This window comes from Pristiophorus japonicus, chromosome 1 (assembly GCF_044704955.1).
Source record: "Pristiophorus japonicus isolate sPriJap1 chromosome 1, sPriJap1.hap1, whole genome shotgun sequence".
Taxonomy (NCBI): Eukaryota; Metazoa; Chordata; class Chondrichthyes; family Pristiophoridae; genus Pristiophorus; species Pristiophorus japonicus.
Genome location: NC_091977.1, coordinates 478,478,654 through 478,506,346, shown reverse-complemented (window position 1 = coordinate 478,506,346; position 27,693 = coordinate 478,478,654). Strand labels below are relative to the sequence as shown.

Here is a 27,693-nt window from a genome sequence, read left to right as displayed (position 1 = left end):
GGACCGGACCCGACCCCCCGGACCGGACCTTCCTCTCCCTGCCTCCGACACGAACCGAACCGACCCGACCTCCCTCCCACCCCACCCACCCCGGACCCGACCCGCGCTCCCTCCCTCCCGACCCGAACCAACCCGACCTCCCTCCTCCACCCCCACCCTTGACCCAACCCGTGCTCCCGACCGCTCCGCCCCCCGCCCCCGGACCCGACCCGACCTCCCCCGGACCCGACCTGACCTCCCTCCGCCCCCGACCCGACCTCCCTCCACCCACCCCGACCCGACCCGACCCGCGCTCCCGACCCCGGCCCCGACCCGACCCGACCCGACCCATCGCCACCTACCTGTAAATCCGGTGCTGGGGACGGGCCCCGCCTGAAGTCTTGGGTCCGGCCCGGCCCAGCCCGTTCAGCCTCCCTCTCCCTTCTCCTTCCCCCCCTTCTCCTTCCCCCCCCTTCTCCTTCCCCCCCCTTCTCCTTCCCCCCCCTTCTCCTTCCCCCCCCCTTCTCCTTCCCCCCCTTCTCCCGCCCTTCTCCCCTTGCCCCCCTTCTCTCCCCCCCTCCTCTCCTCTTCCCCCCCCCGCTCCTCCCCTCTCTCCCTCCCCTCCCCCTGCTCCCCCTCCCCTCGCTGTCAGAAACACAGACACTGACAGACAGAGAGTGAGAGACACACTGACAGAGACACACTGGGGGGGGGGGGGGGGCATCCCAGCATGCTGTTGGAGGGCTCCCGGTGCTGCAGTCGGTAAGTAGAAAATGTTTTATTTATTGATTTTTTAAAAAAATTATTTCTTATTAATTTTTTAAAAAATTATTTCTTATTAATTTTTTTTGATTGATGTTTTTATCATTTATTATTGATGATGGCTCTTTATTTGTAAAACTAAAGTGTTTAATGTTTGTAAACTTCCCTTTAAACCCCCCCCCCCCCATTCCCTACGCCTGATTTGTAACCTACGCCTGATTTTCTAAGTGTAGACAAGGTTTTTCTGAGCGTACAAAAATCTACACTTACTCCATTCTAAGTAAGTTTGGAGTAAGTTTTCACTGCCTAAACTTTCAAAACGGGCGTAAGTGGCCGGACACGCCCCCTTTTGGAAAAAAAAATCTGTTCCAAACTGAAACTGTTCTAACTGACTAGAACTGGAGCAAACTAAATGCCGAGAATTGCAATTTCTAAGATACTCCATTCTAAACCAGTTGCTCCAAAAAAACAGGAGCAACTCAGGCTGAAACTTGGCCCCTATGTTTCTATGTTCTAATCTCCTTCTTACAAAGGTTACAGGCAGCAAATTGCACACATTATTCCAAATGCTGTTTCCTTCTCTTGCGTGTCCAATGGTGTACCCATTCCTTTGGGGGTCAGGGGACATGATCCGCTGTAAAATGTTGAATGTTTACTTTAAATATGTTGCACTCTGGTTCATTTTAAATTACTTTATGTCACCATTGTTAGTATATGAAAAATAAGTGATCAACCCCAGCTGTAGCTCCTACCTGACAGTTTTTCATTCCAGGATGGATCTCCTTATTGCTGGCAAGTATTCCTGATTTACTTCAAGACTGGGAGTTCTCATTCTCAGCATAGAGTGGGGTCGCAGAAAGAAGCAGCAACCTCCACCATGAGAGTAACTGGGATTGAAACTGCATTTCCAACCCAGAAAACTAGCAAGGAGCTGATTAACAATTTATTTTAAAAGCCGTCACTTTGTTAAAGCAATGCAGACTAGGGAGCGCTTTAATCAAAGTTTTTAAAAGAATGAAAGGTTGGAACAGGGTAGATAGAAGCAGACTGTTTCTATTTCAGGGGTCTAAAATGAGGTGCGATATATACAAGATTAAATGTAAGAGTTTTAAAATAGAGAAACTTCTTCCCAAAGAGTTGTGTGAGGCTGTGGAATTAACTTTCTGGATTAGTAGGTGAGGCAAAAACTATTATGACATTTAAGATTAGAATGAACACCTGGATGAAGGAAAAAGGGTTGAAGGGGTATAGAACTGAGTGTGTAATTGAGAAGGGTAAAATGGCCCCATTCTGTGTTGTAACTTCGATGTATTGTTTATGTTATGTATGTAATAACTTGATAGACTGAATACTGTAAACTAAACTGGCTCCGCTTTATTAGGGCCCAAAGTGATTACATTACATGATGACTTGCCTTTTATATCTGGGCCGCACACATGTGTGTACAGCCCAATGACCTCCGACAGTGGCGCCACCTGGTGGCTAGTAACCCCTAGCATACATACATGACAATATCCCCCTTTAAGATATTAGTAACAGTCTTTTTACAACTTGAGACGGTCTGGGGCTTTCCGCTCCCGAGTTGATCGTCTCAGTTCAACTCCAGCCTTGGGCGAGCATTCTAAGTCTGTTATGACTGGGGGCTGGGTAGCCGATCTGATGGGAGTGGCAATGACCACGTCAGGGATTGAAAGTCCAGATTACATGAAACATAGAAAATAGGTGCAGGAGTAGGCCATTCGGCCCTTCGAGCCTGCACCACCATTCAATAAGATCATGGCTGATCATTCCCTCAGTACCCCTTTCCTGCTTTCTCTCCATACCCCTTGATCCCCTTAGCCGTAAGGGCCATATCTAACTCCCTCTTGAATATATCCAATGAACTGGCATCAACAACTCTCTGCGGCAGGGAATTCCACAGATTAACAACTCTCTGAGTGAAGAAGTTTCTCCTCATCTCAGACTGAAATGGCCTACTCCTTATCCTAAGACTATATCCCCTGGTTCTGGACTTCCCCACCATCGGGAACATTCTTCCCGCATCTAACCTGTCCAGTCCCGTCAGAATCGTATACGTTTCTATGAGATCCCCTCTCATTCTTCTAAACTCCAGTGAATAAAGGCCCAGTTGATCCAGTCTCTCCTCATATGACAGTCCAGCCATCCCTGGAATTAGTCTGGTGAACCTTCACTGCACTCCCTCAATAGCAAGAACGTCCTTCCTCAGATTAGGAGACCAAAACTGAACACAATATTCCAGGTGAGGTCTCACTAAGGTCCTGTACAACTGCAGTAAGACCTCCCTGCTCTTATACTCAAATCCTCTCACTATGAAGGCCAACATACCATTTGTCTTCTTCACCACCTGCTCTACCTGCATGCCAACCTTCAATGACTAATGAACCATGACACCCAGGTCTCGTTGCACCTCCCCTTTTCCTAATCTGCCGCCATTCAGATAATATTCTGCCTTTGTGTTTTTGCCCCCAAAATGGATAACCTCACATTTATCCACATTATACTGCATCTGCCATGCATTTGCCCACTCACCTAACCTGTCCAAGTCACCCTGCAGCCTCTTAGCGTCTCCCTCACAGCTCACACCGCCATCCAGTGTCATCTGCAAACTTGGAGATATTACACTCAATTCCTTCATCCAAATCGTTAATGTATATTGTAAAGAGCTGGGATCCCACTCCACTAGTCACTGCCTGCCATTCTGAAAAAGACCCGTTTATCCCAACTCTCTGCTTTCTGTCTGCCAACCAGTTCTCGATCCACGTCAGTACATTACCCCCAATACCATGCGCTTCGATTTTGCACACCAATCTCTTGTGCGGGACCTTGTCAAAAGCCTTTTGAAAGTCCAAATACACCACATCCACTAGTTCACCTTTGTCCACTCTGCTAGTTACATCCTCAAAAAATTCCAGAAGATTCGTCAAGAATGATTTCCCTTTCATAAATCCATGCTGACTTGGACCAATCCTGTCACTGCTTTCCAAATGCGCTGCTATTTCATTGATTACAGCGGTGTCCTCTGAGGGTTGGTTGGTTGGTCACTGATTGTATTTTCCTCAGACTGTTCTGGTTCTTCCGTGTGCCACAGCTTTATCTGATCAACATGTTTCCTGCATGTCTGCCCATTCTTAAGCTTGACGATAAACACTCTGTTACCCTCCTTGGCCGTAACAGTACCGGCGAGCCACTTGGGACCTTGACCATAATTTAGTACATACACAGGATCATTAACAGAAACGTTGTGTGACACAGTAGCGCAATCATGATACCCTTGCTGACTTTGACATTTGTATTCAACATAATTGTTCAAGTCAGGGTGGACAAGTGAGAGCTTGGTCTTGAGACTTCTCCATCAATAGTTCAGCAGGGGGACCCCGGTAAGCCTGTGGGATCTTGTCCTTTAACTAAGCAATATGCATGACAAGCGAGTCTGCAGTGAACCTTGAGTTACACGTTTCATACTCTGCTTGATGGTTTGGACAGCACGCTCTGCTTGACCATTAGATACGGGTTTGAATGGTGCTGACATCACATGTTTGATACCATTGAATTTCATGAACTCTTGAAACTCCAGACTAATGAAGCAAGGTCCGTTGTCGCTTACAACGATGTCGGGCAGACCATGGTGTCAAACATGACACAAAGGCTCTCAATGGTAGCTGTGGATGTCCTGGATGATACACTCTATCCACTTGGAATATGCATCCACCACAACTAAAAACATCTTTCCCAGGAAAGGACCTGCAAAGTCGATGTGCATGCTGGACCATGGTTTAGATGGCCACGACCACAGACTCAGCGGCGATTCCGCTGGTGCTTTACTTAGCTGCATGCAAGTATTGCACTGATGCACACATGATTCCAGATCAGAGTCAATTCCAGGCCATCATACATGAGACCTGGCAATGGCTTTCATCATGATAACACCGGGATAAGTGCTATGTAGATCATGTACAAATTTCTCTCTACCATTATTAGGCATAACAACACGATTACCCCACAGTAAACAATCTGACTGAATGGATAGTTCAGCTTTGCGACGGTTGTAAGGTTTGGTCTCATCACCCATTTGCTTGGGTATGGCAGACCAATCACCACTAAGGACACAACGTTTCACAACCGATAATATCGGATCCTGGCTGGTCCAGGTCTTAACTTGTTGAGCCGTGACAGGAGTTCCTTCACTTTCAAAAGCATCCGTAACTAACAGTAGGTCTGCAGGTTGTGGCTTCTCCATCTCCAGTGTGGGCAACGGCAGACGACTCAGTGCATCGGCACAATTCTCGGTGCCAGGTCTATGGCGAATGACATAATCATAGGCAGATGATGTCAGCGCCCACCTCTGGATGCAGGACGATGCATTGGTATTGATAACCTTTGTTTTCCGAAAATAATGAAATGAGTGGCTTGTGATCTGTTTCTAGTTCAAACCGAAGACCAAACAGGTACTGATGCATCTTTTTAACCCCATATACACAGGCTAATGCTTCTTTTTCTACCATGCTGTAGGCTCTTTCCGCCTTTGACAAACTTTTTGAAACATACGCAGCAGGTTGTAGTTTACCCGACTCATTAACTTGTTGGAGCACGCAACCAACTCCATATGACGAACCATCACAGGCCAATACTAGACACTTAAGACAGATCATAATGTACCAGAAGCTTGTCAGAGCAAAGCAGATTAGTAGCTTTCTCAAAAACTCTATCTTGAGACGCACCCCAAACCCAGTTGTCGCCTTTTCTTAGCAGCATGTGCAGTGGCTCTAGTGAAGTGCTCAGCCTAGGTAGGAAATTACCAAAGTAGTTGAGTAGACCAAGGAACGAACGCAGCTCTGCTACATTCTGAGGCTTGGGTGCATTTTTGATGGCCTTGGTTTTCGAGTCCGTAGGCCTGATGCCGTCAGCAGCAATTTTCCTCCCCAGGAATTCAACTTCCGGTGCCATGAAGATGCACTTCGAACGTTTCAGTCTGAGTCCCACTTTGTCCAGATGATGTAGAACCTCGTCCAGGTTGTTCAGATGTTCAGCGGTGTCACGACCTGTGACCAGGATGTCATCTTGGAACACAACGGTTCTAGGGACGGACTTCAGTAGACGCTCCATGTTCCTCTGAAATATGGCTGCAGCCGAGCGAATTCCGAAAGGACACCTGTTATAGATAAACAGTCCTTTATGGGTGTTGATGCCCGTAAGTTTCTTCGACGTCTCGATCGCTCCTGTGTCATGTAGGCCGATGTCAGATCCAGTTTAGTGAACGACTTCCTCCCCCCCCCCCCCCGGCTAGCGTTGCAAACAGGTCATCAGCCTTCGATAACGGGTATTGATCCTGTTTCGAAACTCGGTTGATCGTAACCTTGTAGTCCCCACAAGTCCTGACAGTGCCATCACTCTTCAACACAGGAACAATGGGGCTGGTCCAGTCGTTAAATTCGACCAGTGATATGACCCCTTCACGCTGGAGTCTGTCCAGTTCGATTTCGACCTTCTCCCACCCGAGCTTTATGATGGACAGGTCTTGCATCTGAGTCCACGTGGATCTGCACTTTGGCTCCCGTGAAATTGCCGATGCCTGGTTCAAACAGCGAGGGGAACTTGCTCAGCATTTGAGCACATGGAGTATCATCCTCTGACGACAACGCTTTAATATCGTTCCAATTTCTTTTGATTTTTTCTAGCCAATTCCTACCGAATAGCATTGGACCATTGCCTGGCACAATCCATAACGGTAAATCATGAACCGCACCATCATACGACACCTTGAGTACTGCGCTGCCAATCATCGTTATGAGTTCTTTAGTGTACATACGCAACTTGGCATTGACTTGCCTCAGCTTAGGCCACACAGCCTTAGTATCCCACAGCTTGTTGAATGTCCTCTTGCTCATTATTGATTGACTCGCACCCGTTTCCAATTCCATCGGTACCAGCACACCGTTAAGTTTCACATTAATCATTATCAGTTGGCTATTTGTTAGGAACGAATACAGTCCATACACTTCCTCCTCTGGATCCGCGCTGTACTGGTCATCATCCTCCATGTGGTGTGTTGTAGCATGCTTGCTGAGTTGCGGACACAAGTGCTGGAGATGCCCCAGTCTTGAACAGCCTTTACAAATGTATTGTTTAAACCGACACTGATGAGGCCAATGATTGCCCCCACAACGCCAACACGGTGAAATTGGATGGGATACGTGAGATGATTATGCCACCTTCTGGTTTGAGGTGGTTACGTACCAGAGCACACAATTCCTCATAGTCCTTGTCCGTTAGACTTGCAGGTAAGAGAAGATTCTTTGAGTCCATAGATTTTCGGACCGCAAACCGTGAGGAAGACCGCCCTGCGCCTAACTGCATCAGTGGGTTCCTCCATTTTGTTGGCCAAGAAGTACTGGTCCAGGTGAACTACAAAATCCAATGACCTCCGACAGTGGTGCCACCTGGTGGCTAATAACCCTAAGCATACATACATGACAATTTATGTACTGCCTCAAAAAGGTTCATGTTCATGGGATGAAATATCAGGGAAATCAACTAGGGTTCAGACCAGAATTGACTACAGCTGAGGTGTGAGGAAGATGCTCCTGATTGGAGAGAGATTCCAAGAGCGACTCGCAAGATTTTGAAAATTAAAAATATTGTGGGAGGTGGGAATGTTGATCTTGATTTTAAAAGTTGCAGTAACAACTATTAGGAACTTTCTGCTGTCCCAACCGATCCATGGATCTATATACTGTGTGGCTGGTACTGAGTTGTATCGACCAGGAAGGTCCAGATACTCATTCTAGTCAGTGCTGACTTGGCTGATTGCAGCTGGGGCAATGGTGACAGGGTCATTATAATTGGCATTAGCTGCCTGGGCTAGAGAGGTTTAGAATTGGCCACATTTTCTGATAATCACCTAGTGACTTCCTCTGCTGGAGAATGCATGTGTAGGGTCTGAAAGGACTATAATGCTCCCCATTGAAAATAGCCTGTGGAGAGGATCTGAGAAATGAAGGCAACAGAAACTCGAGGATCGAAGAATTAATACTCTCCTTCCAAATGACACCTTCACAACTAGGTTTGAAGTCATATTTTGCAGTCATAAAAAAGCATGTCCGGACCCTTCATTAAGAAATCTAAGAAATCATCTATGATAAATTGTGCCCTTTGAGTGTTATTAAAAATTGATAGCTACCTCATTATTAGGAAGAAACCGAATAAAACGCCCGTTAATTTCATTCTTGTGTGTGATTTTTCTGATGGTGATGTGGAGCAGCTTCTTTGATTGAAAATGCGGCATCTGTATTAAAATATTCAGTTTTGCTAAAGGTTCTTTATATATGTCTGATCAGTTGACACTCTTCATGGTTGGTCTTCAATAATGTTGTTTGAGTAAAAAGGTAAGCATAGTCTGTAATAGAATTCATTACCCAAGGCTTTTTATATTGAATTATATTTTGGGCCATGAAGAATAAAAAGGTAGAACATATTTTTAGTTATATGAATTGTTGGTGTGCAAAATAGAAGAGAGGAATTTGACAAGCACTCAACCATGCTTTCCTCCAGACTCGACTACCCTCATTCACTCCTGGCTGGCCTTCCATCAGTCAACCCCCCCAAAAACTTGAGCTCACGCAAAACTCTACTGCCAAAATCCTACCTCGCACCAAGTCCCATTCACCCATCACCCCTGTGCTCGCTGACCTATATTGTCACCTGGTCCAACAACATCTCAATTTTAAAAATTCTCATCTTAGTATTAAAATCCCTCCATGGCCTCACACCTCACTATCTCTCTACTTCCTCCATATAAGCCTCCTCCAGTCCTACAGCCCTCCGAGAACTCTGGCCTCTTATACTTCCTTCACCCCACCATTGGAGGCCATGCCTTCAGCCAGCTAGGCCCTATCCTCTAGAATTCTCTCGCTAAACCTCTCCACTTTCTTCCTTTAAGACGCTCTTTAATCCTACCCCTTTAACCAAGCTTTTAGTCATCGGTTCTAATATCTCCTTCATTGACTTGGGGTCAATTTGTGTCTGATTACGCTCCTGTGAAGCACCTTGGGATGTTTTACTGCATTAAATGCACTATATAGATACAAGTTGTTGTTCAGTAATATCTTTATCCCTAATTTGTTACTTGCTTTTTCATCCCTCTCCCCAATTCCCTGTCCTCTATCTCCTGAAGTTGCTGATTGAACGAGGCAGCTCAGGAATTACAAAATTAACTGAACAAAATATAGGATCATAGAAATTTACAGCACGGAAGGAGGCCATTTCGGCCCATTGTGTCTCTGCCAGCCAACAAGACGCTATCCAGCCTAATCCCACTTTCCAGCTCTAAATCCATAGCTATGCAGGTTACAGCACTTCAAGTGCACATCCAAGTACTTTTTAAATGTGGTGAGGGTTTCTGCCTTTACCGCCCTTTCAGGCAGTGAGTTCCAGACCCCACCACCCACTGGGTGAAAACTGCCCTCTAAACTTTCTACCAATTACTTTACATTTATGCCCCCTGGTTGTTGACCCATCTGCTAAGGGAAATAGACCCTTTCTATCCACTATATCTAGGCCCCTGATAATTTTATACACCTCAATGAGGTCTCACCTCAGCCTCCTCTGTTTCAAGGAAAACAAACCCAGCCTATCCAATCTGTTTTCATAACTAAGATTCTTCACTCCTGGCAACATCCTCGTAAATCTCCTATGTACCCTCTCCAGTGCAATCACATCCTTCCTGTAATGCGGTGACCAGAACTGCACGCAGTACTCTAGCTGTGACCTAACTAGTGTTTAATACAGTTCAAGCATAACCCCCCCCCCCCCGCTCTTGTATTCTATGCCTCGGCTAATAAAGGCAGGCATTCCGTATGCTGCCTTAACCACCTTATCTACCTGGCCTGCTACCTTCAGGGATCTGTGGACATGCACTCCAAGGTCCCTTTGTTCCTCTACATTTCTCAGTGTCCTACCATTTAATGTGTATGCCCTTCCCTTGTTAGCCCTCCCAAAATGCATTATCTCACACTTCTCCGGATTAAATTCCATTTGCCACTGCTCTGCCCACCTGACCAGTTGATTGGTATCTTCCTGCAGTCTATAGCTTTCTTCTTCATTATCAACCTCACAGCCGATTTTAGTATCATATATAAGTGGACAGAACATTGGTAGATGAATTATAGAATCTACCGCACAGAAACAGGCCATTTGGCCTAACTGATCTATGTTGGTGTTTATACTCCATATGAGCCTCCTCCCACTCTCATTACCTCTTCCTACCCTATTGCCATATCCCACTATTTCATTTTCCTTATTGGATGCATCAAGCTCCCCTTTAATTTGTCGATGCTCTCTGCTACAACCCTTCCATATAGCAAAGTTCCACATTCTCACCACCCTCTGTGTAAAGAAATTCTTGCTAAATTCTTGATTTGTTAGTGGCTATCTTATGACTATCAAATTACTTAAATGAAGGGACCGCATGCAATGTATCCAGGTTTGCCGGCAATACAAAGCCTGGTGGGAAAATAAGCTGTGAAGAGGACACAAAGAGCGTGCAAAGAATATAGATAGGTTGAGTGAGTGGGTAATAAGGTGGCAGATGGAGTATAATGTAGGGAAATGCTAGGTTATTCACTTTGGTAGGAAGTATAAAAAATCAGAATATTTTTTAAATGGTGAGAAACTATTAAATGTTGGTGGTCAGAGAATGTTGCCCCCCCCCCCTCCCCATACACACTGTCCGGGACTCTCTCTCCCCCCACCCCCCGCCGCCGCCTCCCCCCCCCCCCCCCCTCCCCCACTTACAGCTAAAGGGATAAAGGGGTATGGAGAGAAAGCAGGAAAAGGGTACTGAGGTGAATGATCAGCCATGATCTTATTGAATGGTGGTGCAGGCTAGAAGGGCCGAATGGCCTACTCCTGCACCTATTTTCTATGTTTCTATGAGAGATTTAGGTGTCCTTGTACAGGAAACACAAAGTTAGCATGCAGATATAGTAAGCAATTAGGAAGGCAAATGGCATGTTGGCCTTAATTGAAAGGGGGTTGGAGTGCAAGAGTAATTAGAAGTCTAACTACAATTGTACAGGGCTTTGGTGAGCCCTCACCTGGAGTACGGTGCAGAGATTTGGTCTCCTTATCTGAGGAGGGACATACATGCCTTAGAGGCGGTGCAATGAAGGTTCACTAGATTGATTCCTAGGATGAGATGGTTGTCCTATGAGAAGAGATAGAGTAGATTGGGCCTATACTCTTGGAGTTTAGAAGAATGAGGTGTGATCTCATTGAAACATATAAGATTCTTGGGGGAGGGGGTGGATTGATAGGGTAGATGGGAACAGTGGCATAGGGTCAGCGATCCAGCATTCAGCGCGGCGACCCCAACCTGCAAGGACCATCAACAGGTCGGAGCCTTCAAAGGAGCAGCGTGCGGCCCAACCCAGCATTCGACGCAGCAGCCCCGACCTGCAAGGACCATCTACAGGTAGGGGCCTTCAAAGGAGCATACCACTTCAAAGGTACAGTGCGAGCAGGAGAGCGATGGCTGTGAAGAGGGCGACTGGTTTGGACATTACCAAGATCCAGGTCATTGATTGGAGTGTGGGCAGGAGCGGCAGGGTTGGGGCGCAGGAGCGGCAAGTGATCGCGGAGCGACATGATCGAGGCCCAGAAGAGGAGAAGGCCCAGGGGCAGCACGGGCCAGCCCATACTGCAACATGTAAGCGCACTAGGTCCGTGCAGCAGAGCTGGTCTCCAGTTGTCTTGGTTAACCCTTGCCACTGGACCAAGACCTAACTCCGTCAAGCCTGTGTGGTGGCTGGTGTGCAACGACCACCACATGTTAAAAAAAATCCACGCACAGGCATCTTCCACCCTTCAACATATAGTTCAGGACCTAGAATATTGGGTCTTTCATTGAAACATCTGTGAACTCATCCCTTTTTGGCGTGGAAGCAAGTCATCCTTGATACGAGGGACCGCCTATGATGATGGTTAACTTACTGGAGAAGTAGTCCAGGGGCCTGGATTAATGATCCAGAGACATGAGTTCAAATCCCACCATGGCAGCTGATAATGTAAATTCAGTTAATTGAATAAAGCTGCAATAAAAAGCTAATATGAAACTATCGGGTGGTCGTTAAAAACCCATATGGTACTCTAATGTCCTTTAGGGAAGAAAATCTGACGTCCTTACCTGGTCTGGCCTATATGTGACTCCAGACCCACAGCAATGTGGTTGACTCTTAGCTGCCCTCTGAAATGGCCTAGCAAGCCACTCAGTTAAACACAACCGCTATGAAAATCAATAAGAATAAAACCGACGGACCACCTGGCAGCGACCTTGGCACCGGCTTCGGACACAACAACTCCACATACAGCCTAGTCGACCCTGCAAAGTCCCCCTCATTAACATCTAGGAACTTGTGCCAAAATTGGGAGAGCTGTCCCACAGACTAATCAAGCAACAGCCTGACCGTCATACTCACAGAATCATACCTTTCAACCAATGTCCCAGATTCCTCCATCACCACAGTGGTATACAGTTGGGAGGGAGTAGCCCCAGGAATCCTCAACATTGACTCCAGACCCCAGGAAGTCTCATGGCTTCAGGTCAAGCACGGGCAAGGAAACTTCTTGCGGATTACCACTCCTCAGCTGGTGACTCCGTACTCCTTCATGTTGAACACGACTTTGAAGAAGCACTGAGGGTAGCCAAGGCACAGAATATACTCTGGGTGGGGGACTTCAATGTCCATCACCAAGAGGACTCGATAGCACCACTACTGACCAGAGCTGGCCGAGTCCTGAAGGACATAACTGCCAGACTAGGACTGCGGCAGGTGGTGAGAGCACCAACACGAGGGAGAAACCTACTTGACCTGATCTTCACCAATTTACCTGTCGCAGATGCATCTTTCCATGACCACATTGGTAGCAGTGAGCACTGCAAAGCCCTTGTGGAGATTAAACCTCATCTTCACACTGAGAAACACCCTCCTTCATGTTATGTGGTGCTACCACCGTGCTAAATAGGATAGATTTAGAACAGCCCAAAACTGGGCATCCATAAGGCGCTATGGGCCATCAGCAGCATAGTATAACACCACCACCTCATGGCCCAGCATATCCCTCACTCTGCCATTACCATCAAGCCAGGGGACCAACCCTAGTTCAATGAGGAGTGTGGAAGAGCATGCCAGGAGCAGCACCAGGAATTCCTAAAAGTGAGGTGCCAAGCTGGAGAAGCTGCAACACAGGACAACATGCATGTTAACATTACCAACATTAATATCCCCAGCATCGAAGCACTGACCACATTTAATCAGCTCCGCTGGGCAGGACACATAGTTCACATGCCAGTCACGAGACTCCCAAAGCAAGCGCTCTACTCGGAACTCCTTCACGGCAAACGAGCCAAAGGTGGGCAGCGGAAAAATTACAAAGGACACCCTCAAAGCCTCCCTGATAAAGTGCAACATCCCCACTGACACCTGGGGAGACCCTGGTCAAAGACCGCCCTAAGTGGAGGAAGCGCATCTGGGAGGGTGCTGAGCACTTAAAGTCTCGTCGCCAAGAGCATGCAGAAATCAAGCGCAGGCAGCGGAAAGAGCATGCGGCAAACCAGTCCCACCCGCCCCTTCCCTCAACGACTATCTGCCCCACCTGTGACAGAGACTGTGGTTCTCGTATTGGACTGTACAGCCATCTAAGAACTCATGTTAAGAGTGGAAGCAAGTCTTCCTCGATACCGAGGGACTGACTATGATGATGATAATAACAGCGGAAGCAGCATGCTATAGACAGACCTAAATTATCCTACAATCAACGGATCAGCTCAAAGCTCTGCAGCCCTGCCACCTCCAGTCATGAACGGTGGTGGACAATTAAACAATTAACGGGAGGAGGCGGCTTCAAGAATATCCCCATCCTTAATGATGATGGAGCACAGCATGCGAGTGCAAAATACACTGCTGAAGAGTTTGCAACCATCTTCAGCCGGAAGTACCAAGTGGATGATCCATAATGGCCTCGTCCTGAGATCCCCACCATCACAGAAGTCAGTTTTCAGCCAATTCAATTCACTCCACGTGATATCAAGAAACGGCTGAGCGTAATGAATGCAACAAAGGCTATGGGCGCTGACAACATCCCGGTGGTCATGCTGAAGAGATGTGCTCCAGAACTAGCCATGCCTCCAGCCAAAACCGTTCCAGTACAGCTACAACACCTGCATCTATCCGACAATGTGGAAAATTAACCAGATATGTCCTGTCCACAAAAAGCAGGACAAATCCAATCCGGCCAATTACCGCCCCCATCAGTCTACTCTCAATCCTCAGGAAAGTGATGGAAGGTGTCGTTGACAGTGCTATCAAGTAGCACTTGCTCACCAATAACCTGCTCACTGATGCCCAGTTTGAGTTCCGCCAGGACCACTTGGCACACGACCTCATTACTATCTTGATCCAAACATGGACAAAAGAACTGAATTCCAGAGGTGAGGTGAGAGTGACTGCCCTTGACATCAAGGCAGCATTTGACCAAGTGTGGCATCAAGGAGCTCTAGTACAATTGAAGTCAATGGGAATCAGGGGGACAACTATCCACCGGCTGGAGTTATACCTAGCACAAAGGAAGGTAGTTGTTGGAGGTCAATCATCTCAGCCCCAGGACATTGTTGCAGGTGTTCCTCAGGGAAGTGTCCTAGGCCTAACCCTCTTCAGCTGCTTCATCAATGACCTTCCCTCCTTCATAAGGTCAGAAGTGGGGATGTTCGCTAATGATTGCTAAGTGTTCATTCCATTCGCAACTCCTCAGATAATGAAGCAGTCCATGCCCAAATGCAGCAAGACCTGGATGACATTCTGGCTTGAGCTGATAAGTAGCAAGTAACATTCCCACCACACAAGTGCCAGGCAATGATTACCTCCAAGAAGTGATAATCTAACCACAACCCCTTGACATTAAATGGCATTACCATCGCCAAATCCCACGCCACCAACATCCTGCGGGTCACCATTGACCAGAAACTTAACTGGATCGGTCACATAAATACTGTGGCTACAAGAGCAGGTCAGATGCTGGGTATTCTGCAGCGAGAGTCTCACCTCCTAACTCCTCAAAACTTTCCACCATCTACAAGGCACAAGTCAGGAGTGTGATGGAATACTCTCCATTTGCCTGGATGAGTGCAGCTCCAACAACACTCAAGAGGCTCGACACCATCCAGGACACAGCAGCCCATTTGCTTGGCACTCCTTCCACCACCTTAAACATTCACTCCCTGTACCACCGTAGCACCGTGCCTGCAGTGTGTACCATCTACAAGATGCACAATAGCAACTCGCCAGAACTTCTTCGACAGCACCTCCCAAACCCGCGACCTCTGCCATGTAGAAGGACAAGGGCAGCAGGCGCATGGGAACAACATCACCTGAAAGTTCCCCTCCAAGTTACAGACCATCCTGACTTGGAAATATATTGCTGTTCCTTCATCGTCGCTGGGTCAAAATCCTGGAACTCCCTCTTTAACAGCACTGTGGGAGTACATTCACCACAAGGACTGCAGTGTTTCAAGAATGCGGCTCACCACTACCTTCTCAAGGGCAACTAGAGATGGTAAATTACTGCTGGCCTTGCCAGCAACGCCTATATCCCAGGAATGAATATTTTTTTTTAAATGCTGAGAGGTTATCTCCTGGGCTGGAGATTCTAGAACTTGAGGGCATAGTCTCAGTATGAGGGGTTGGCCATTTAAGACCAAGATGAGGAGGAATTTCTTCATTCAAGAGGGTTGTGAATCTTTGGAATTCTGCACGCCAAAATGCTGTGGTGTGGATGCTGAATCGTTGAGCATATTCAAGGATGAGATATAGATTTTTGGACTCATGGAGAATCGAGGGATATGGGGATTGGGCAGGAGAGTGGAGTTGAAGATCAGCCATGATCTTATTGAATGGCGGAGTAGGTGCGAAGGGCTGTATGGCCTACTCCTGCTCCTAATTCTTACGTTCTTGTATTCCTATGCCTCCTTGCTCGGGATTCGCCCAAAAGTGGTAACAGTTTCTCCAAATCCACTCTCTCAAACCCCTTCATAATTTTAAAGATCTCCCTAAGGTCTCGTTAGTCATTTTTCAAGAGAAAAGAGCCCCAGCCTGCTTAGTCTTTCCTGATAGTTGCATCCCTCAATTCTGATAACATACTCATAAATCTTTTCTGCACTTTTTCCAGTGCTTCAAGTGTGGTCTTACCAAGGTTCTATCCACTATCCTGTATTGGTTTACTGTGGCTTCAGTGTGTGCTATCTACAGGATACACTGCTGCAACGTGGCAAGGCTCCTTCGGCAGCATCTCCTAAAATCTGCAATCTTTGATGAACTAGAGTAGCAGGTGCATCGGAGCACCACCACCACTTCTGAGTTCCCCTCTAAGTCACACACCATCCCAACTTGAACATAATAACGTCGTTTCTTCATTGTCACTGGGTCAAAATTCTGGCAGTCCCAACCTAACAGTATTGTGGGAGCATCTTTACCACACGTATTACAGTGGTTCAAGAACAAGGCCCAGCACCACCACCTTGAGGGTCAGGGACACCCACGTCCTGAGAGTGATTTTTTTTTTTAATATAAGGAATTGAGGCAACTACATAGTGTGGACTGGAAATAAGTGTAGGTCAGACTGGGTAGGGTTGGCAAGTTCTCTTTGACAGTCTGGCAGTTTTCATGGTCAGTGTTTCTGGTGCCAAACTACAAATTGAATCTGGATTGCCAATACAGTACTACCACCACTAATCTATTATACCTTGATCATTTCAACACTGCTGCCCAGTAAAGACCATTCTCTGACATCAGGAGAACAATTGTAAAGCTATAAATGTAACTTTAGAACAAATATGTGACTTTTTAGAATTCACTCTATAATGTAAAAGATCTTGTATTTAGATAGTGCCTTTCAAGACCTCTGGATGTCCCAAACGCTTTACAACCAAATAAACCCGCACTCTTCTGACTCCGGGGAGAGTGTTATTACTGAGCAGTGGCTGACACCATATTATTTAGTGCCTTTCACGCCCCTCAGGACATTCCATAGCACTTTATAGCCAATGTATTACATTTATGTAGCCAAGCGTGGCGGTCAATTTGCACACATTTATATCCCACAAACAGCAATGAGACAAATGACCAGTTACTCTGTTTTGGTGACGTTGGTTGGCCAGGACACCTGCTTTTCGAATAGTACCATGGAATCTCTTGTGTCCATCTGATCAGGCAAACCAGGCCTCAGTTTAATATCTCATCCAAAAGACGACACCTCTGACAATATAGCATTCCCGCAGTACTGCAGTGGAACAAAAACACCTGTCGTTGTGTCACCCTGTAAGAAACATGACTAATCCCTGCAACATCATTACAAGAACAGATTAGAAACTAGGGCCCAAGTTTCCACAGAATAAAAAACGGGCGTCCCTCCGAGCTGGGCGCCCGTTTTTCGCGCCTAAAATGGCGCCAGAAAAAAAACGCACTATTCTCGAGCGCTTTGCAGCTCCTTGTCTGTTTGGCGCGGCGCCCAGAGGGGCGGAGCCTACACTCGTGCCGATTTTGTAAGTGAGAGGGGGCGGGTACTATTTAAATTATTTTTTTTCCTGCCGGCAACGCTGTGCGTTGGAGCGTTCGCGCATGCTCAGTGTGGAAAAAAACATTGCCACTCGGCCATTTTTGTAGTTCTTTGTAGCTGTTTAATTTTTGAACATTTTTTAATAAAAGCACATTGCCATCAGCACTGAGGCTACCCTTCTCACTGTCTCCTTCCCCTCCCCACCCTCCACGGCAACAAACCGTTGTCTCCTTCCCCTCCCTCCCCTCCACAACAACAAACCGTTGTCTCCTTCCCCTCCCTCCCCTCCACAACAACAACCCGCTGTCTCCTTCCCCTCCCTCCCCTCCGCGGCAACAAACCGCTGTCTCCTTCCCCTCCCTCCCCTCCGCGGCAACAAACCGCTGTCTCCTTCCCCACCCTCCCCTCCGCGGCAACAAACCGCTGTCTCCTTCCCCTCCCTCCCCTCCACAACAACAAACCGCTTTCTCCTCTTCCCCCCCCCTCCCGCTCAGCGGCACAAACGGCTGCAGAATTCTCCCTGGCTGAAGCACTTTCACACAGGTAGGAAGATGGTTTATTTAATCTTTTCTTTGCTTCTAAATGTTTATTCAGGTTGGATTTATTTGTAGAAGTATAAATAAGGATTTATTGTAGAATTTAATGAGTTCCCTCCCCCCCCCACCTCGTTCTGGACGCCTAATTTGTAACCTACGCCTGATTTTTTAATGTGTAGAACAGGTTTTTTCAGTTCTACAAAAATCTTCACTTGCTCCGTTCTACTTTAGTTTGGAGTACGTTTTCACTGTGGAAACTTTCAAATCAGGCGTCAGTGGCCCCCTTTTGAAGAAAAAATTCTGTTCCAAAGTAGAACTGTTCTACCTGACTAGAACTGTAGAAAAAAAAATGTGGCGAATTGCGATTTCTAAGATAGTCCGTTTTCCACCAGTTACTCCTAAAAATCAGGCGCAAATCATGTGGAAACTTGGGGCCCTAGGAGAGTTCATTTCGCATTGGTTAGCATGATGCTACAGTTATTCAGACATTTCATCTACACGAGATAATCTGCCACCATTCCTCTGATACTTCACACAAGCAATATACACTGCATTCTTTAAGCATATCCGAGGGGGGCATATTTTAAGGTGGTTGGTGGAAGATTTAGAGGGGATTTGAGGGGGGAAGGGGGGCTTCTTAACACAGAAGGTTGTGGGGATCTGGAACTCGCTGCCTGGAAGAGTGGTGGATGCAGAAACCCTTACCACTTTTAAGAGATGGCTGGATGGGCACTTAAAGTGCCGAAACCTGCAGGGTTACGGACCTGGAGCTGGTAATTGGGATTAGATTGGATGACTTTTGTTGGACAGCGCAGATATAATGGTAAGTACTGCAGGAATTAGAAAACGGCCAGGATGCTCTCTTGGACTAGTTTTGATCGCCTGGATGGAATCGGAGAGGAATTTTCCCAGATTTTTTTTTCTCTCTAAATTGGCCTGGGTTTTTTATCTGGTTTTTGCCTCTCCCAGGAGATCACCGGCTCCAGTTAGGTGGAGTGTAGCTGTTTTTAGTATAAGGGGTGTTGTAGTTGTGTGGGGTGGACTGGTTGGGCTGAGTGCTCTTTGTCTTTCCATCATTGTTCATAAGTTTATATGTAACCTTTAGGGCTGCTGACCAAGGGCCATGTGGCTCTGTGTCGGCCAGCGCAGACACGATGGGCCGAAATGGCCTCCTTCTGCGCTGTAAATTTCTATGTTTCTATCTCCCGTAGGAGAAGTTCTCTGCACTTTTAAGGGTAGGAGGTGGAGAGATGACAATCCAGAGACGAATAAGACTGGAGAGTTGGTGTGGGGTGCCAAAAGCACTCAAAAGCAAGAGAGTGAGGGTTAAAAGACTTTTGAAGGGAAGGAAAGAATTAGTGAGATGATGTGGTTTTGGGAGAGCGTTCCAAAATGCGGGAATGTAATGACTGGTGGGGATTAGAGAGAGAGTGGGTAAGCAGTTATCAAAGTGGGCCTGCAGAGCTGGACATATGACTGGCAAGATGTAAAGTGTAGTGAGACTTGAAGGTATTGAGCTTCAGTGTGTGAGACTTTGTGCCACTTCCATTTAGGATTCTGTATCCCTATTTCATTCTTCTGTTCAACTCCTGGCCATTCCCTGGCATATCTTCATCATTGGTTTTAAACCAGAACGTGGTTCTTAGCACTTTTTGCCTGTCCTCTGGGGAATGCATTTAGTGCCTCTTGCTGACTGACACAGATCCGAGTCTGGCAGTTTAAACGAATCAGCATCCTGCCTGTGCGTTTGTGAAAAACCCATCTCATCATCATCTGCTTCCAGTTCCATTGCTGACTCTTGTTTGGGCCTAGCTGCTTGTGTTGTGATGTGTCTGTTCTTAGAGACCTGTTGTTGGAAGAGCGGTGTCTGCTTTATGTTCAGGTTATGTTTTGTCGAGCTAAGTATATCTTTTCCTTTATGCTTCTGAAATTTCTATGGTATGTTTCTTCATTAAAGACACTATATAAATGCAAGTTTTTTTCTAATGCTGTGGAATAAAGGTCTGACATGAGCTTTCATAGGGAGAGAGGGTTTTGCTTAAACATTTTGATATGGTGTATAGCAGACTTAAACAAAACTTTTAGAGTGACCTTTGTGGAACTGCGCTGAGACAGAAAAAGGCGGCTTATGATGATTGCATGGTTCATCCTAAGATACAGGTTTAGCCCTGCCTTCGTCCAGTAAGCATAGAATTGAGCTCGGCTGTGATTCCCACAACATTGAACAATCTACTAATGCTCACTGTTGAGATTTGCATATGCAGAGAGACTCCCTTTGGCTTCCCATGTCTGTGGACTGTACCACAAGAGTTTGCTCATTCAGAGGAGGGGGAGTGGGGGGAAGAATCTCCCTGGTATTCAGTGTAATTATCCTGTTGAGTGAAATGGAGTAGCAGGGGTTTGATGAAGCAACAATTATTTGGATGCATCTATTTGTACTAACTGAAATGCAGCCGTTTCTCAGATTGGCTCTCCAGACCTATTGCTGATTGGTTCCCTTGGAGGATAAGCCACACCTTGAAGTTCCTCTGGAATGTGTAACTGGAACCGCCCAGTCCAAGTTCTGAGTGAATTTCCAATTTGTAATTTGATCCATTTTGACTTCAGAAGCCACAGAGGATAGATCTCCCCAAAAGCCATCAAGTTCCAGCCGAAGTCCATTACCCCAGCACAAGTGCATCCCTCCGCCAGCTGAAGACCCTTACCCTAACACGTGTGCTGCCTCACACAGCCGAAGTCCCTTACCCCAGTGGAAGTGCTTCCTTCCCCCAGCTGAAGTCCATTACCCCAGCCTAATTTGCATCCCTCCCACAGCCAAAGTCCATTACCCCAACATAAGTGCATCCCTCCGCTAGCTGAAGACCCTTACCCCAGCAATCCCTCCACCAGCTGACTACCCTTACCCAAGCGCAAGACCTTATACCCACCTCCCATGACTTCTGGATTTCATCCACCCCAGCGATGTCCATTGTAACACAAGCACCGAGCTTGCACGCACCAGGGGGTAGGAATGTGATCCGTCTTCTGAATTCCCTCTCCCCAACCTCCCCCCCCCCCAACCTGTGTCTCTCCCTCTTCTTACCTCCCCCCCCCCCCCCCAGCTCTCCCTCTCTCTCTCCCTCCCCCTCCAAGCTCTCTCTCTCTTTCCCCGCCGCCCCCCCCCCCCCCCAATCCCCAAACACTCTCTCCCTGTCTGACTCTTGCTCTCCCCGGCGCTATGGGAGGCTTGGGGCCCGCTCAGAGCTGTTGGAGGCTCGGGGCCCACTCTGAGAAGCTCTGGGCCCATTGTGGGAAGCTCGGCGGATGTGTTCGGCTGGTGAGTGGAGGCAACATGGTGTTGGATGCATGCGCAGAAAAGGGTTAGTGGAAGTTGTGCTGGGGGGGTGGAATCAGTGATATTTGTCCTAACTCTCGCTTCTGCGCATGCGTCTCCAAGGGTCAAATAGTTACTGCGATAATGAAACACTTTATAAATACTTTAGATCTGCTTGTTTGCTGACTGAAGTTTTGCAGGAATTAGGAGAGTGAGTGAGGGGAAGAGCTGACATTTCAGTAGAAAATGAGATTTTTCTGCTGTGTCTCATACTGTATGGACTCATTATTTATACATCATAACCGGCAGAGAAAAACCTAGCCCTTGAAATTTGGTTCCCTCAAGAACATTGCAAATCTCATTACTTGAATGAAAAATGTCAATCTAATTTAATACACACACCACTGTTCCACTAATTCCCTCTCCCCCCCCCCCCCCCCCCCCACTCTACCAATGCATTTTGGATGCTTTTTTAGGGGAGGTATTCTGCCATCATCCGAAGATGCAGCCTCTTGTTGGGTCATCAGTTTCACAGGGAACCAGCAGCATTACATTACCTACCCCAATTGGTCATTCTTTTTGACAATCCTGGATATTGGATATTCAGCAGTGGAGGCTATCACGGCCGGTTTAGCCCTGCCTTCGTCCAGCAGGAATCACTGGATATGATTGGGTGTGGGAGCTCTCTACATCAGGATGATGAGACCCAATTGGAGTGCCTATACTACCATCCTAGCCTAAATTAGCTCACTCAAGAACATAAGAAATAGGAGCAGGAGTAGGCCATACGGCCCCTCGAGCCTGCTCCGCCATTTAATACGGTCGTGGACTCAGGTCCACTTCCCTGCCTGCTCCCCATAAACCCTTATTCCCTTATCGGTTAAGAATCACAACTTGTATTTATAGCATGCCTTTAACATAGTAAAACGTCCCAAGGTGCTTTACAGGAGCGTTATCAAAAAAGTTTTACACCAAACCATATGAGATATATGGGCAAGTGACCAAAAGCTTGGTCAAAGGGGTAGGTTTTAAGGAGCGTCTTAAAGGAAGAGAGAAAGGCGACGAGGCTTAGGGAGGAAATTCCAGGGAACACAACACAGATTTGTGTGCTTCAGCTGAGGGAGGACTTGAGAATATTGTCGCACTTCAACAGACTAATGATAAGTTCAATCCTTTTCAGTACTGTTTAATGTGATTATCCTAACTGTACAGGGCTCTAGTACACTGGCTCCCAATCCCTCAGTCCCCGAACATCTCAAATTTTAAATTTCTCATCTTTAAATCCCTTGAATGCACTAGAATGCACAGAATTAGTGATTGAATCAGAGGACATATCAACATTTATGAATAGGTTAGAAATGTGGTTGAAGGAAACTGGGATAAAGGAATATGGAAAAGATCGGATACAGGGGATTAAGGCAACTGCTTATCTGGAGGATAATCATAACACGGGCTGGTTGGTCCTCACAGCTTGTTTCCGCGTTATATTTCAATGTCCTTGCCCTTATCCACCCCACCCCCTCCACAGTGCAAGGGTACTGATGTCATACAGACTGAGGATCTATCCTTATTTAGGAAAGGACATACTTGCATTGGAGGCTGTTCAGAGAAGGTTCTCTAGGTTGATTCCGGAGATGAGGGGGTTGACTTATGAAGATAGGTTGGGTCTATACTCATTGGAGTTCAAAAGAATGAGAGGTGATCTTATCGAAACATATAAGATAATGAGAGGGCTGGACAAGATGAATGCAGAGAGTATATTTCCACTCATGGGGGAAACTAAAACTAGGGGGCATAGTCTCAGAATAAGAGGCTGCCCATTTAAAACTGAGATGAGGAATTTCTTCTCTGAGGGTTGTATATCTGTGGAATTCATTGTTCCAAAGAGCTGTGGAGGCTGGATCTTTGAATATATTTAAGGCAGAGATAGACAGATTTTTGAGTGATAGAGGAATAAAGGGTTATGGGGAGCGGGCAGGAAAGTGGAACGGAGTCCATGATCAGATCAGATCAGCCATGATATTAAATGGCGGAGCAGGCTCGGGGGTCAAATGGCCTACTCCTGCTCCTATTTCTTGTGAGTGGCTTTCGCGGGACCTGCAGATCGCTGCGCAGCTTAACTTGGGACATTGTCTTATAGTGCTGTTAGGTAGGGAGTTCCAGGATTTTGACCCAGCGAGTATGAAGGAATGACAATATATGTCCAAGTATTGGAGCGGCACTTGGAGGTGATGGTGTTCCAATCCACCTGCTCCCTTTATCCTTCTAGATGGCAGAGGTTGTGGGTATGGGATGTGCTACCGAAGAAGCATTGATGAGTTGCTGCAGTGCATCCCGTAGATAGGACACACTGCAGCCTTGGTACACCGTGGTGGATATTAAAACTAGTCTCATTAAATGTTCCAAAATGAAGTGGTAAGGATTTGCAGCAAGAGCCTAATACATTTGCCCTTTCAGTTTCACTGATTGCATTGTTCTTTTTTTTAATATATCTATAGCCAAACCAGAGGAACCATCAGCAGAGGGCATGACTGGAACAGAGAGTCCTGCAACCTCCAAAGAGCATCCAATAAGCCCAGATACAAAAGGAAAGGTAGGTACACATCCCAGTTATAAAATCCTCTTTGGCCTTGTGTATTTGGTTTGCACTGCTTCATTTTTCTGTTAAATTTTTTCAGTCATCACTGTAGTTTAAAGTTTGTGTTTTTGAGGCAAATAGTTTTTACTCTGTATGCTTTTGGCTTTGTCCTTTGTCCTTAGAAAAGTGGCAAAATGCATCCTCTAAATTTTTCTTTAAACAGGCGCCGCTAACTCCCATTTCCTTTGAACTTCAGAGCACATATCTAAAAATGCCAGCGACCTGGCCCAGTGTGTATGTGCCTGGACATTGTCGCATTTACTTCTGGAGCAATGCAATCTGATTAAGCTGGTGTGAGAGACAGTACTCACTTGTGCCAGTTTCCTAGGCTTAAAAGCAAGAGCATTAGATGCATGGTAAAACTTCTTCCTTTCAACCTCCCTCATCCTCCCATTCCTTCCCTCGTCTCCTCCCCTTCTTTGCCCCCCTCCCTCCTCCTCCTCCTCTTTGCCTCCCTCCCTCCTCCTCTTTGACTCCCTCCTCCCCTTCCTTCCTTCCTTCCTTCCCTCTCTCATTCCCTCCCCCTCCTCTTCTTGCTTCCCTCTCTCCTCCCCTTCCTTCCTTCCTTCCTTCCCTACCTCCTCCCCTTCCTTCCCTACCTATCCCTCCTTCCATCCGTCCTTCCCTCCCTCCGCTCCTTCCCTCCCTCCGCTCCTTCCCTCCCTCCGCCCCTGCCTTCCAACCTCCCTCTCCCTTTCCTTCCCTCCCTTTGTCTTCCTCCCTCCTCCTCTTCTTTGCCTCCCTCTCTCTTCCCCTTCCTTCCCTCCCTCCTCCCCTTCCTTCCCTCCCTCCTCCCCTTTCTTCTTTCCCTCCTTCCTCCTTCTTTCCCTCCCTCTTCCCCTTCTTTCCCTCCCTCCCCCCCCTTCCTTCCCTCCCTCCCCCCCCTTCCTTCCCTCCCTCTCTCTGCCCTTTCCCTCCCTCCTTCTCTCTGCCCCTTCATTCTCTCCCTCTCTGCCCCTTTCCTCCCTTCACCCCTTTCCTTCACTCCCTCTTCTCCTCCCTCTCTTCCCTTCTGGCTTGGCCGCTAACCCTTTATTACATGGGAGGGAGGCTACATTATAATGTTTAGAACAATCTTTTGTCTTTGTGCAAGTAAAATTTGTCTCAGAACCACAGAGTTTATTTATTTAGCGTAAAATTATCATTGGCATTTCACTTTGTTTTTTTTTAATTTGGGTTGCTTCTTTTAATTCCATATTTCCTTTGGCATTGTCTACTTTTGTTTTATTCCCTTTTGCTGATACGTAAAAGGCGGGCATACCAGCTACAAAGATCTCACCAACCAAAAGTAAGCCACAGCCACCAGCCTCACTTAAGCGACCTACAGCAACTGCTCCGAGCCCCAATAAAAAACTCAATACGTCCACTTCAACCACGACAGCAGCTTCCACTTCTAAGCGACTTGCTTCTAGTCTGGTGCGGCCTTCCTCTGCGACCACCAAAGATGTGAAACCAAAGGTAAGGGTGGGCGTGTCGGGTGCTAATTTTGTTTTCCTCTTTACTCGGTAGATTTATTGATTTAATTAGCCCCCTCCCCCACAATGGCTTTGTTGGTCAATTTGGAAGGTTCAGTCCCTGGTCTGTGCTGAGTTAGCTGACCTCAGCTGGGACAATCAGGACTGCAATTCATCTCTGCGCTGAGACAGAAAAAGGCGGCTTATGATGATTGCATGGTTCATCCTAAGATACATAATGATTGTAAGGAAATCTTGCTGTAATTATATAGAGCTTTGGTGAGACCACACCTGGAGTACTGTGTAAATTTTGGTCTCTTTACCTAAGGAAGGAAATACTTGCTTTAGAGGGGTAAAATAAAAGGTTCTCTAGATTAATTCCTGAGATGTGAGGAGAGAATGTGTAGAATGGGCCTATATTCTCAAGATTAGAAAAATAAGAGGGGATCTCATTGAAACGTATAAAATTCTTAGAGGACTTGATAGGGTAGCTACTGAGAGGATGTTTCCCTTGGCTGGCGAGTCTAGAACTAGGGATCATAGTCTCAGGATAACGGGTCAGCAATTTAGATGAGGAGAAATTTCTTCACTGAGGGTTGTGAATTTTTGGAATTTTCTACCACAGAGAGCTGTGTAGATGCTCAGTTGGTGAATATATTCAAACCTGAGATTGATAGATTTTTGGGCAAAAGGGAATCCAGGGATACGGGGATAGGGCAGGAAATTGGAGTTGATGTAGAAGTTCAGCCGTTATCTTATTGAATGGCAGAGCAGGGTTGAGGGGCCGTATGGCCTACTCCTGCTCCTGTTTCTTGTGTTCTTTGTTTGAAGTCTGCAAATGATGCAAAAAAAATGTTTTATTCATTCACGAGATGTGGGCGTCGCTGGCAAAGCCAGCATTTATTGCACGTCCCTAATTGCCCTTGAGAAGGTGGTGGTGAGCCACTTTCTTGAACCGCTGCAGTCCGTGCGGTGAAGGTACTCCCACAGTGCTGTTAGGGAGGGAGTTCCAGGATTTTAACCCAGCGACAATGAAGGAACGGCGATATATTTCCAAGTCAGGATGGTATGTGACTTGGAGGGTAACTTGGAGGTGGTGGTGTTCCCATGCGCCTGCTGCCCTTTTCCTTCCAGGTGGTAGACGTCGTGGGTTTGGGAGGTGTTGCTGAAGAAGCCGTGGCAAGTTGCTGCAGTGCATCTTGTAGATGGTACACACTGCAGCCATGGTACATCAGTGGTGGATTGAGTGAATGTTTAAGGTGGTGAATGAGATGCCAGTCAAGCGGGCTGCTGTGTCCTGGATGGTGTCGAGCGTCTTGAATGTTGTTGGAGCAGCACTCATCCAGGCAAGTGGAGAGTATTCCATCGCACTCCTAAGTTGTGCCTTGAAGTATTAAAGCCAAGGAAGTGGCATACAAATTGGCCAGAAAAAGCAGCGAACCCGGGGACTGGGAGAAATTTAGAACTCAGCAGAGGAGGACAAAGGGTTTGATTAGGGCAGGGAAAATGGAGTACGAGAAGAAGCTTGCAGGGAACATTAAGGCAGATTGCAAAAGTTTCTATAGGTATGTAAAGAGAAAAAGGTTAGTAAAGACAAACGTAGGTCCCCTGCAGTCAGAATCAGGGGAAGTCATAACGGGGAACAAAGAAATGGCAGACCAATTGAACAAGTACTTTGGTTCGGTATTCACTAAGGAGGACACCAACAACCTTCCGGATATAAAAGGGGTCAGAGGGTTTAGTAAGGAGGAGGAACTGAGGGAAATCTTTATTGGTCGGGAAATTGTGTTGGGGAAATTGATGGGATTGAAGGCCGATAAATCCCCAGGGCCTGATGGACTGCATCCCAGAGTACTTAAGGAGGTGGCCTTGGAAATAGTGGATGCATTGACAGTCATTTTCCAACATTCCATTGACTCTGGATCAGTTCCTATCGAGTGGAGGGTAGCCAATGTAACCCCACTTTTTAAAAAAGGAGGGAGAGAGAAAACAGGGAATTATAGACCGGTCAGCCTGACCTCAGTAGTGGGTAAAATGATGGAATCAATTATTAAGGATGTCATAGCACTGCATTTGGAAAATGGTGACATGATAGGTCCAAGTCAGTATGGATTTGTGAAAGGGAAATCATGCTTGACAAATCTTCTGGAATTTTTTGAGGATGTTTCCAGTAAAGTGGACAAGGGAGAACCAGTTGATGTGGTATATTTGGACTTTCAGAAGGCTTTCGACAAGGTCCCACACAAGAGATTAATGTGCAAAGTTAAAGCACATGGGATTGGGGGTAGTGTGCTGACGTGGATTGAGAACTGGTTGTCAGACAGGAAGCAAAGAGTAGGAGTAAATGGGTACTTTTCAGAATGGCAGGCAGTGACTAGTGGGGTACCG

General features: G+C 46.8%; 1 protein-coding gene across 7 annotated transcripts in view; it reads left to right on the top strand.

Moving 5' to 3' along the window:
• LOC139276641 (microtubule-associated protein 4-like) overlaps positions 1–27,693 on the top strand; it is a 420,834-nt gene that overhangs the window by 327,294 nt on the left and 65,847 nt on the right. For all 7 annotated transcript variants that reach the window (XM_070894641.1, XM_070894662.1, XM_070894653.1 and 4 more), the window contains 2 exons: positions 23,712–23,806; positions 25,103–25,309. In XM_070894641.1, coding sequence (XP_070750742.1) covers positions 23,712–23,806; positions 25,103–25,309 — 302 coding nt within the window. The remainder of the gene's footprint in view (positions 1–23,711; positions 23,807–25,102; positions 25,310–27,693) is intronic.